Genomic DNA, 11,945 nt, shown 5'->3' on the forward strand with positions numbered 1-11,945 from the left:
ACTAATAAGGTATTGTATAAGTTTATATTATCATGTTTAATACGTCATACCAAAATGAGCATAAAAATAATGAGGTTACAACACATAATAATATGATATTGTTTTGTTTTGTTACATCTTGTTTTGTCTGGTCCAAGTTCAAGTCATAGTTAAAGCTCTTCATTTTCCTTAAAAAAAAAGCTTTATTTTTTATTTTTGAAAGAAGCTTTTTCATTCCTCTCTTAAATGTATTGTGTAACTGGATAGACTCGGTAAACAATAACACTAACCCGACAGAAATTATGTAATTTGATGAAATAAAAATAAAATTATCGAGCGAAGCAGGGTTTTGGTGTAGCCCCTATCCGTTGGAGTTCCCACCCACCCCGACGAAAGGAACCCCCACCGTCTGAACACTCCTCCCTCCTCTTCTTCACGCTAAGGTACACTTTTCACTTTTAATTATACCATAATTATACCATTCAGCGTCTCGATTCAGTTGCACACATTCAATTGCATATGCAATTGCTCCATATTTTCATATTTCAGATGCTTTTTTTGTGTAATTAATCTGCTCATGAATGTTTTGTTTTTTTTTTCCCTTTTATTTTACGATTGTTACAAAGTTCTAATTTATGCCCAATTGCTTCGGAACTATCATTTTCTAATCAAACTTCAAATGGGTACCCACACCTACTTCAAAGTTGTTGACTTGGGTTATACTAGCACTTTTATCACTATTCTTAGTTAGAATCAACTTGGGGATATTGTACTTGCATCTATGGTGGTAATAAGGTGTCTATAATCTTATCTTTTCGTTGTTCACTGCTGGATCTGTTGTTTACCTTGCTAGTACTGAAATTGCATTGTGAGGAATGAGCTGATAGAATGAGTTTATTCTGAACAACTCGAGGGCATGACGATTAAGCTGGATGGGGTGCGTTTGGATAAACAACTTAATTAAGCACTCATGACAATAGATGCTTATCGCATAACTGTTTATTCATAAACTAATTTGAGAAAATTATTGAAATAAGCTGAATTAGGTTATAGGTAAGCATAAACTCTTATTCATAAGTTGATATGAACAAGTTATGAAAGTAAGCTCAAAACAACTTATAGTTAGGCCCTAAACTATTTACGTAAACTTTGCCAAATACTTGCATAAGCGGTTTTGATATAAGATATGGTCAAATAACCTCTTCCTTACAACACACTAGTTCCTCAAGATAAAGTTATGGAATTGGAAAGTTAAGTGACCGACTTTTGGGTTCTAAGAATTAGTAGATTAATTATACTATTGAAGCAATAGGCTTGTATAACTCTATGGCATAATTATTGTATTATTATATCCGATGTTAGTCTCTTTGTGGGGAGTTGTTGATTAGTCCTCTTTCTGTTTGAATTGTGAAGCATCAAGCTGTGATCTCAATTCTTCTTATAAGGCGTTAGCAGGCTGAGTCAAATTGCCAGAAGATTTTAGTAACAATGACTGTATCTGGGTTGAGTGGTTGTCTTTCAAGATGTCCCCATTTACCTCCTGGTTGCTTGGCATCACCCCATGTCCGGGTTATGGCCTTATCTGTGGCTGGGAAACGTAAACAAGGGACAATGTGTCTCCGAGTGGAAAGGTATGCCCTAATACCCTCCTGAACTTGGGATTATGATGTAAGGCTTATCCTATTTAGAATGGTGGATAATTCATTATTTTCCTCACTTTGTCACTTCACAGAACAAGTTTTTCATCTCCTGTATTAAAAGGAAATAGACGACAAATCCAATTGGTCAGAAGTGCCATGGATGCTTCATTTGGTGATATGGCAAATGATTCTACTGGTGACTTTTCTCTCTTAATGAAGCTAATTTCTTATGTTTCATGAATCACGATACTGAAATTTTCATTGCTACGGCATGATCTTGTGATACTAGAATGTAACTTGGATAGTACATTTTCTAAAACAATAGGTTTCTTAAAAATAAAACTAAACTTGAAAATAATCCTGTGATCATCACAGATGTTTGGTTCTCTCATGGATGCTAGACTATTAATTCATTGTGTTCTTGTTCATTGGTTTGTATTGTTGAAGTCATCTCTTCCTTTTCATACACCATTCTGATAGGTAACCACCCCTTAGCTACTTTAGTTAGTCAATCAGTTAGAAAAATCATATGGTTAGTTAGTGAGTTGGTTAGAGATTAGAGAGAGTGAAGAGATATTATAAATAGGAGGGTGTTGAGAAGGATTAGCTCTAATACCAATTGATAGAATCAGCCAAGAAAAAGAAGGGAAACTGTTATTATCGAGTAAGAACCCTAATTCCCAATTAGGGAATCAGAGAACGATACATGAAACAGATGAGTATTCAGTCTCCTAAGTCCCAATTACACAAATGATCCGAAGGATCCCTAACACTCCCTAAGCCACACTCTTATTTATAGGCAGAGACCTCACTAACCTCCAAACTAACTATCTGTATGTACCTATCACATTCATTATTTTAGATAATCAGTCACACCTCTCATTATTTTTCTTTTTCTAAAAGATACATTTCTAACAAGCTTAAAACTAAGTTTGTTTCAACTTGAGAGGAAGTGTTAGAATATTAAAGACATCTTATAATATATCTTGATCATGTCTTAGAGTTTAGGGTAATTTAGATTATTCTTTAGGATTGGTTTCTTTATTTCCTTAAGTATATTAATTTATTTCCTTATTTAAATAGGAACAAAGTCTTAATTCGTTACCTTATTTAATAAGGATAGGAGTCTAATATTAATATAAACAAGGGTTTGCCTTTTACAAGATCAAGCCCAAAGTCCAATATACTAACATGAATACAATTTTATTTTATACTCGGTTCCTTTTTCCTCTTTCTATACCTGAAAGACTATCCTATATTTTCTTCAAACTATTTCCTATCTTCCCCACTCCTGAAAATGGACCTCACATCACATGTTAAATTTTCACATATGACATTGTCATGTTTTTTTTATCAGCATGATATTGTCATGTGAAAATTTCATGTCTCTCTCTCGATAGTTATTCATCGATTTTGATAGAAACCTACTTGCTATGACGAGAGAGATAGACACAATTCCCACATCACCTTATCTTGTGAAAGTCTAACATAAAATGATCCATTAAACCTTTTTTGATGAAATCTGGAAACGCGTATACTTGCATGTCTCAGTAGGATCCTCTCTCAGTTATCCATTTCACAGTAATTAATAACTTTTAATTGTTTTCACCTCATGCTTACTTGAACCCCTTATATTAAACCAATAATATCTAATGCTTAGCTTATCATTTTGCTGCTCCTTTGTTACATGCAGCTGTTTTTCCAAGAATTAATGTGAAGGACCCATATAAACGACTTGGAATAAGCAAGGAAGCTTCTGAAGATGAAATTCAAGCAGCAAGGAACTTTTTAATTCAACAATATGCAGGGCACAAGCCAAGTATGGATTCAATTGAGTCAGCGCATGACAAAATAATCATGCAGAAGTTCTATGACCGTAGGAATCCAAAAATTGACTTTAAGAAAAAAATGAGGGAAGTCAATCAATCTAAATTTCTTCAGGCTATCAGAGGAAGATTTCAGACTCCATCCACAAAATTCATTATAAAAACTTCACTAGTATTCTTATTACTTGGAGTTCTGACAGTTCTCTTTCCGACTGAAGAAGGGCCAACACTTCAAGTAGCGCTATCTCTGATCGCTACAATATATTTTATACATGATCGTCTGAAGAGCAAGATACGAGCTTTCCTTTATGGGTATGTTAACAGTGATGTGTCTCATTCTCTTAAATTTTTTTATGCATTTACTTCACTAGACATAGGGCGAGCTTCGGCGCAACGGTAAGGTTGCTGCCATGTGACTTTGCAATCACAGGTTCGAGCCATGGTTTCAGCCTCTTGCAAAAATGCAAGTAAATGCCGCTCCATAAAATGGGTCCGGCCACTCCCTAGACCTTGGGCATTGCAGGAGCTTTATAGCACTCGGTTTGCTTAAAAAAAGATTGCTAGACAATATTCTTTGTTAGATTAACCATGATTGAGTACTTTTCATATTGAAAGCATTACTTATCACCATTTTACGGCTTTGTGATATGGATTGCATTGTGCCCTTCTCCCTTTAAAATTTGATGCATTCATGGTATTCCTCCCCTCAGCTCGTTAGGTTCTTATATATTTTGGTGCTTTGTTGCAGGGTTGGAGCATTTATTTTTTCGTGGCTGTTGGGAACCTTCTTGATGGTGTCAGTGATTCCTCCTATTCGAGTACTTAAGGGACCATGCGCATTTGAAGTGATCTCGTCAGTGTTAAGTTATGTTTTTTTATGGGTTTCATCGACCTATCTTAGATGAAGGCTTCAGCTATGTATCTCAATTTGACTGCTGGGTGATTTTAGCATAAGACCAGTTTTGCAGTGGACTTTTCACAAAATGTTATGGCTTAATATATTTAGCGGTTAAATTATGCCTTTTTTTTAAGAAGAAGAAAATAAGACTTTGATATCATTTTGGTGAATCTACGGTCTTTTTTATTCTTTCTCGGTTAAGTTTTTTGAATGAGCAAACATATTGGAATGAGCAAAGACAGATTTCTCTTGCAAACACAGCTATACATGCCAGCTAGTTTCTTTAAGAAAGCATCACTAATAATATTTAGTATTTACTTGAAAAACTGATATTTAACTAATTTGAATGCTGAAGCTTTATAGGTTAGATCTGAGTCCCTTATTTAAACTTACATCAGGATACATTATCAAATCTGTATACACAATAATGCAATGGAAATGTGGAATCTCAACACTCACCATGTGGTGCTTATACATGTCACTATGTCATGCATCGAGCTTGTCACAAATGTTATGTTATCTTTGGATATCTGAGTGACTTAGCTATTCGTTTAAATTCACAAACAATGTCATGATTATTAAGAAAGAACCTTCTGATTGATAAAATGACAATCTGTCTTTGTGCTCATTAAAACAAGATTAGCGGCAATGTGCAAGGTTATGTTATTATCACAACTAATACTTGATCGTGCATCATTTTAACTTAATAGAAACTAATTTAGCCATGAATTCACATGTATCAAGGGGGCATAGCTCGATACTATGCTGCTAAATTTGATCTAAAAGCATTTTACTTTTTACTCTTCCAAGTGTTTCCTCTAATAAGCATACAATATCCTGAAATTGATCGTTTATCACCTGGAGAACTAATTGAAATTGCATTTGTATGTGATGATATGGTGAAACCTATTTTTTTTATGCTATTTCGATTCCAAGATAGTACCGCAATCATCCCAAGTTCTTGGTTTGAAAGTGCGTGGAAATAATGTCATCTACAAAGACAATGAGGTAAACAAATTGATTAGTGAAACACTTATTATCAAACACTTAGTGGCACGCCTTAATGGGGATTAAAGAATATAGTGGCACACCATAGAGGAAAACATTTATATTGTCTAATTGATGTAGAGGCTAAGGGCACATACAAAAACTTGGAAAAGAGAGATGAATTGGGATTATCTTTAGCCAACAAGCCTTGAACAAGCAAACGAGCCTACAATCAACTTTTCCAAGTGTAACAAAAATAAAAGCTTTCAATCGATCAAGTATTCAAGTATCAACCTAGCCATTTGGGCTCTCTTTGACAGTAACTCTCAGCTGTAGATTTCTAGAGAATGCAGGAAAAGTGTCTATGTCTAAATGGGTTATAGAATCTTTTATCTAGAGACGCTTTTAATTCTCAAAGACACATTAGTGAATCAATTGGATGGCCACAAGTCAACTGTATGAAGTTACCAGCACATTTGTGATCCCAAATCTCCATCTTGCTGAAACTCACGTTGCAGGTAACAAAAAATGATGCACTTATATACTGGAGTAAGAAATAAGTGGACAACACGGTTAGGGGGAGGGAAGAGAAACAATAGCGAAATAAACAACATGATGATCAAACCGGGTGCTATAACCTGGCAATAAAATTCACACGCTCTAACTTGATAGAATAATGTCTTAAGGAAAGTCATTCTATCTACACATGTTCTACCTTAGGTTTGATCAGTTATACAAACAAGATTACATTTTACAGAGTCATAACTATACCGTGTAGGCAAAATACTATTTCAAGTTATTATACATCATGGACCTCATGCAAATAATCAAATAAAACTCCTGCCTGTGTCCTGTTGTTGGCACTCAGATAGCCACAAGTCCATATGTTCTTGAATCTTTTGCCTTGCTTTGTGGACTGCATCAGGGGAAGAGCAGTTCTTCTCACTCCCTGAAAAGAAAACACACAATTAGATTGTTGGTTGATATATGTGTAACAAATAAGCAATCAGTACATTTGTTTGTAAATTGATCACATAATTTGCTTGCTGTTTTCTTTCTTTCTATTATTATTATTATTACTATTATTATTATTATTATCATTATTTTTATATTATTATTATTATTATTATTTTATAAGAGATGTGTTTGCTGATGCATGGGAGAAGGAATCATTGAGATCATGTAATTGACACATGGGTAACTGATAAGTGATAACATTACAATGTTAACTCCTAAAAAAATTTGCAGGTTATAAATTGGCAGTCCAGAACATTTCAGAATGACAATAGTTGGAGTGCAAATGTTACACGTACCTTCAAGAGCCAAAGGAGATTGAGGACACCCTCGAATGTCGACACAATGACCACAATTATCACATGTGATGGTGTAGGAAGGCACTGAAAGGTTAGAAGTCATAAGACATCATTCAAGGAAGACAACAATTACAGTAATTTTGCATTGTACAAACCAAATATTTTATAATCGTATCACATGTGACTCAACTTTTTTTCCTGCCTTTATTAAGTAAACAGACCTGATAATACTAAGAGGTCCCACTTGAGTCATGGCCCAAGATCACGTAGCTAACATTCAAACAACTGAACCCAGGAAATTACACATTACTAGCTGCAACTTTGACTGGAAATAAGCTTCACATTTGTCACTAGATAGCCTTTTTTTTTTAAAATGAAAGATACATATTAATATATAAAGTTGAGAAACAACACCTCTCAACATGGGTACAGTAACATAGCCATAAAAAAGATGATCCATGTTGAATTCTAAAGAAACAGTTTTTGGCATATTGCCTTAGTAACGGCTAGGGTATAGAATATATTATTGATTAAAGTGATAGAAAAAGTAAATGGCAACTTACAATCAGGGGATGAAGTTTGTTTGGATGCATGACGCCAAGGATCCTGGGAGCCATTTGCAAATATTATCTTTGAACCTGCCCATGCAAATTACATTAGGAGACATTATCACATCAAATTCAAGATGAATGAATAATAGTATATTCAGAGTAAAACCATAGACTATATAATATGTAGCATCTAGACATGAGATACCATAAAGAAGTTTTAGCTGAAGAATTTGTGTTTTAAAAACTAACTTAAAACAGGAAGCACATATTTCAAATTCAAAATGTAAACATCAAAGAGAAATTCATTTTCAAAATGACTTTTTTAAGTTCAGATTCAGCATAAATCATGGGGTCAAGGCCTTATAACATTTAGTCCTCAAATAATATAAATGATAAAATAAAAACGAAATAACATCTTTATTGTTTATAAACTTTTGCATATACTATTACAATTTACAATGAAGGAAAAAGATAGAGTTACGTAAAAATTCAGTCATAGGCAAGTTTGTAGACCTGCAACTTTTGTGCCTCCGTAGTATAAATTAGTTGCATCAACATCAGGAAAGACACCCTCTCCAAAAACATTTTTGCAAAGGTCCAAATGATATCTGCAATTTATGACAAACCATTTGTATAAATTAGCAAGATGGAAGAGAAAATAAATAATGCCTAGAAAGATTAGATGTATATTGTAATGCATGTAAAAGAGGAAAGAATCCTGTCAACAGAGGAGTATATTAAGTGAGGAGAAGAGAGGAACTTGCTTTGTGTCAATTTTTGAAGAACGTATACTGTCATTTGAGGGAGCAACCTGAAAGTACGCAACTTCAGTGCAAACTTGAAACCACCATAATCGAGTAGAACTATCTTCACTAATAGCAGTTTTTTTCAGATAGTTCTGGTCATAATCTAGGACATTAACGCCAAAGGTTCCAAGGTAGTACTCTTTGACATATTTCGCATAAGCATCCTGCATAATGAATTAAGTAGTTTCCTTGAGATGCACAACCAGAGAGAAAAAACCAATCCCAAGAAGAGGGTGAGCACATACATCTAAACAAATGAATGAAAAGTAGAATAAAGACAATCATCCAACTAAATGCACTATATCCGTATAAAAATAGAGAGATGAAAAATTATTTCAATATGTGATATCTATAGTGGAGGCTGGAGCTGAGGTGCATAAATCTATAGTGATCATATTATTATATATGATAAAATACCATATTTATGTTAAGTTTTGAAGATCAAGGTTACTGCAGCATATAGATGAGTTAGCATAGCCAACAATAAAGTTGGAGAAAACTCCTAAACTGGATATGTGATAAATATTTCAACCACAAGGGACACACAACAACATAAACCAAGAACTAGGCATTTAATCATAATTTACATCATATTCAAATCTAACACTTTATGGTTAAGAACTTTGCATGACTATAAAATATAATGTAGACAGACAATGGTGAAAAGAAAAATAAATAGAAACTAATTAGTAGTAAATGGAGAGCAAGGGGAAAATAAGCAGCTTGGTATATTAATTAAATAAATAAATTCCCTTAAGCATTTTTACTGTATTCTGGAAAAAGAGCAATATTGCATACCACCAAATCCTCTCCAGCCTTTTTTGCTTCAACCAGAGGCTTGCATAATTTATCTGGATTTCCATATTGAAACTGTGTAACATTCAAAGATACAGAAAAAGAGAAGATGTCATAATGAGTTTGAATTCAAGAGATTGCAATGAATAAGAAAAACAGCTATTATCATATCAATTACCGCTATAGCGGCGGCATCAGCCAGCAAATACATGAAGTCACCATCAACTTCAAGCTGCAAAACAGGGCAAGTTAACAAGCAACCTGAGAATCCAACGAGAAAGTCTACTGGGGAACATGATTCATGTTGTGGGGTAAAATATAATATACTTTTGCAAGGAAAGAGTAATAAAGGAACAAAGCATACATGATCTGCATTAAAAGATGCTCTTATTGCCTTTCCGTTGGTCGCAAGTTTCTGTTCAACGAGTTGAGTAATTTCTTGCAATGCTGCTTTACACTCAGCACCTGCTGACTCACCAACCTGTATGTGAAGAATAGAACTCAGTACTCAAAATTTGACTGAAATCAGATAAGAGGGGATTTTGAAAATCTGTAAAATCTGATTAAAATGCAAAAGGTGGCTAAGAAGTAAAAGTAATTAACTTCACCTGCTGATCAAATTCTGTGAAGTTATAAACAGCAAGAACAACTGCAGAACTTGCAAGACTTCCACATGTTAAATGGGGAAACTTAAGACGGAACCATGCACTGAGTGCCCCAGAATATGAGCCACCAAATACGAACCAGGGATTTTCAATTTCTTTTCTATTCAGCTTTGCATTTAAAGAATCCTACATGAAAATTACAACAAAGAAATAAATAAAATGGACAGCTATCTAACAAATGCCATATATTACAACGTGTTATTGAAAACATTGACCTCTCCCATTATAAAAATCCATAGTGAAGTGAAAAAAAAACAAACAAGAATGAAACACAATAAATTGAAAGCAAGAAAGCATTGAAGAACTACTAACACAGAAGTTGCTTGATTGATATAGTGATTTTCCATAGAAGCATCATATATAATCAAACATGCATGTAGGGAAACTGTAGAACCTAATGGTGAAGTACCCGTACCGGGTACGTACCCGGTACGCGATGGGTACACCCGGGTACGTACCCCATACATATCCAAAGTGATTTCAAACAAAAAAAATATGGGTACTTCCTGAATACGTTTTTGGTACACTCTTTGGGTACACCATAACTGTTTTTGGGTACTTTTGAGTTATAACTTCAATTTCATAATGGAAGCTTATCTCAATACACATTAGTGGAAATCTTAAATATCTTCAATGTTAAAATGTTTCACTCCATACTCTGCTTTGGACTTGTTATAATCAATCCTTTAAATTTTTTTTGGGATCAATATTATGATATCTTTGTTGAGTTATTTTACTTTATATTTTTCTATACTTTATATATATTTTAATTTTTATGTATATATATATATATATATATACACATATATATATATATATACACTAGCGTACCCGTACCCAAGATTTTATAAAATTACCGTACCCTGTACCCGGTACCGGTACCGTACCCCGCAGTACCGTACCCGTATCCATGCAACTTAGCCTATAATCCTAACTAGAATCATAAGATACTCCAAGCCCAGGTCGAGTACACAAACAATAGTTGCTAAGGAGCAATCTGATATCCTGTTCTTATGGTTCAAAATGAATTTTATTTTATAATAACTTTTGAAGGCTTAGGAACCAATTTGAGTTTCACTAAGATATCTTTCTTATACTGCATGCAATGCTATTCAACTTGGTTTAAATAGACAAAACTTAGGTACATTGAGTTACAGAAAACATCTTAAGATAAATATCTCAAGGCCATGGATCATAACTATCCTTAATCAATATGTGAATGCAATTCACAATCATAAAAATCCCTTTCCGCAAACATTTACAATAAGCCTCCAATGCCTTGCATTACCTATGCTTCTGTAGTCATTGAAATAAAGCACCAGCTACAATTTTTGAACCAATTTTCAAAGGTTACTATTTTACAGGGTTCATTTCTACTGAGTTGTCTTCAACCATGCCAGTAAAAAATGTATCTTACCTGATAATACTGGCGAAAAACAGCCAAATCAAAGAGTGCCTGCTTGGACGAAAGATATTTCAAATTTTCTGTCGCCAAAGAATCAAATGGGGTAGTCTTCCCATAATACCGATGTTCAAGAGACACCACAGCTGCTCCAAACTTCTTTGCCAGTACCTATAGATAAAACAAGACATGGAGATTTGTTTATATAATATATTTTCATCACAAAAGCCACATCACAATACAAAAATAAAGTCAGTCGTATAAATCACACTAAGATATAGGTTGTGCTTATGCCAGAAGTATTATCTTAACTTCAATCTTTGGTATTGAGCGTTGAATGCAGATATATGTTGACAAAACATTGAAAACAACAAGTCAACAACAACAACAACAACAGCAAAAGCCTTATCCTACTAAGTGAGGTCGACTATATGGATCACACTACGCCATTGAGCTCGATAAAAAACTAAACTATGAGGTATATTATTGATAATGAGTTCATGGTCTGGGAATTGAAACTTACACCAATATAGTCATTTACTATCCCACTGCATGGACCTTCCCCACAAATCACCAAAAAAATTGGCCCATCCGGAATCCGGAAATAGTCCAAGAACTCATAGTAACGTTGCCGGAATTGGCGGTGATCCTGCAATGAAACAACAGACAAATATTCACAATCAACAAACTGCATCAGAATTCCAAATAAAAAAAGCTAGATTCCTAAAATTAATTCTGACCCACAAGTGATTAATACAATAAGATTGCGTAAAAGTGAAGTTAAGATAAAAAAGTTTCTATTTTGGGAGAGAGGTTTGTACATAGGGTGAGAAGTGATCGAGGGTCTGATTGTTGAACCATAGCTCGGTGCTGTTGAGGTATCTGCCTTCAGACAAGCGATTGAGCAGCGTGCGCGGCGGAACAAGGCCGTGTGAGACCGCCGCGAAAGATAGAAAGATGAAGAGCGATGAAGCCGCCGTGGAAATCAGCCATCCCTGTCTCATCGTTGATCTTCTCTCGCAGCTTCTTCCTTGCTTGCTATCACACACAGCACCGTTTGGGTTTTGCTATGAAAATGGAATA

General features: G+C 34.5%; 2 protein-coding genes across 2 annotated transcripts; one reads left to right on the forward strand and one right to left on the reverse strand.

Moving 5' to 3' along the window:
- The first annotated feature begins 263 nt into the window (after window positions 1-263).
- Window positions 264-4,503, forward strand: LOC130714802 (protein CHAPERONE-LIKE PROTEIN OF POR1, chloroplastic-like). Its single transcript, XM_057564750.1, has 5 exons — window positions 264-422; window positions 1,393-1,610; window positions 1,712-1,815; window positions 3,313-3,757; window positions 4,194-4,503. Exons 2-5 carry the CDS (start codon window positions 1,468-1,470, stop codon window positions 4,348-4,350), a joined length of 849 nt encoding a protein of 282 aa, XP_057420733.1. The 5' UTR covers window positions 264-422; window positions 1,393-1,467; the 3' UTR covers window positions 4,351-4,503.
- A 1,443-nt stretch (window positions 4,504-5,946) lies between these two features.
- On the reverse strand, window positions 5,947-11,945 carry LOC130713606 (probable serine protease EDA2). Its single transcript, XM_057563382.1, has 12 exons — window positions 11,684-11,945; window positions 11,386-11,511; window positions 10,878-11,033; window positions 9,404-9,586; window positions 9,160-9,276; window positions 8,974-9,027; window positions 8,799-8,870; window positions 7,959-8,164; window positions 7,708-7,802; window positions 7,207-7,281; window positions 6,644-6,727; window positions 5,947-6,279 (listed from the first exon to the last, which is right to left on the reverse strand). Exons 1-12 carry the CDS (start codon window positions 11,864-11,866, stop codon window positions 6,158-6,160), a joined length of 1,473 nt encoding a protein of 490 aa, XP_057419365.1. The 5' UTR covers window positions 11,867-11,945; the 3' UTR covers window positions 5,947-6,157.

This window comes from Lotus japonicus, chromosome 4 (genome assembly GCF_012489685.1).
Source record: "Lotus japonicus ecotype B-129 chromosome 4, LjGifu_v1.2".
Classification (NCBI taxonomy): Eukaryota; Viridiplantae; Streptophyta; class Magnoliopsida; order Fabales; family Fabaceae; genus Lotus; species Lotus japonicus.

Bases quoted from the DNA above. Each gene is read 5' to 3' on its own strand.
- LOC130714802 (XM_057564750.1), top strand. From the start codon at position 1,468: ATGACTGTATCTGGGTTGAGTGGTTGTCTTTCAAGATGTCCCCATTTA. The intron at 1,611-1,711 runs GTATGCCCTAAT...GTCACTTCACAG, and splicing joins ATGTGTCTCCGAGTGGAAAG to AACAAGTTTTTCATCTCCTG. The intron at 1,816-3,312 runs GTGACTTTTCTC...TGTTACATGCAG, and splicing joins TATGGCAAATGATTCTACTG to CTGTTTTTCCAAGAATTAAT.
- LOC130713606 (XM_057563382.1), bottom strand. From the start codon at position 11,866: ATGAGACAGGGATGGCTGATTTCCACGGCGGCTTCATCGCTCTTCATC. The intron at 11,034-11,385 runs GTAAGTTTCAAT...TTTTATCTATAG, and splicing joins TAGTAAATGACTATATTGGT to GTACTGGCAAAGAAGTTTGG. The intron at 6,280-6,643 runs GTACGTGTAACA...TTTTCTTTTCAG, and splicing joins ATCTCCTTTGGCTCTTGAAG to GGAGTGAGAAGAACTGCTCT.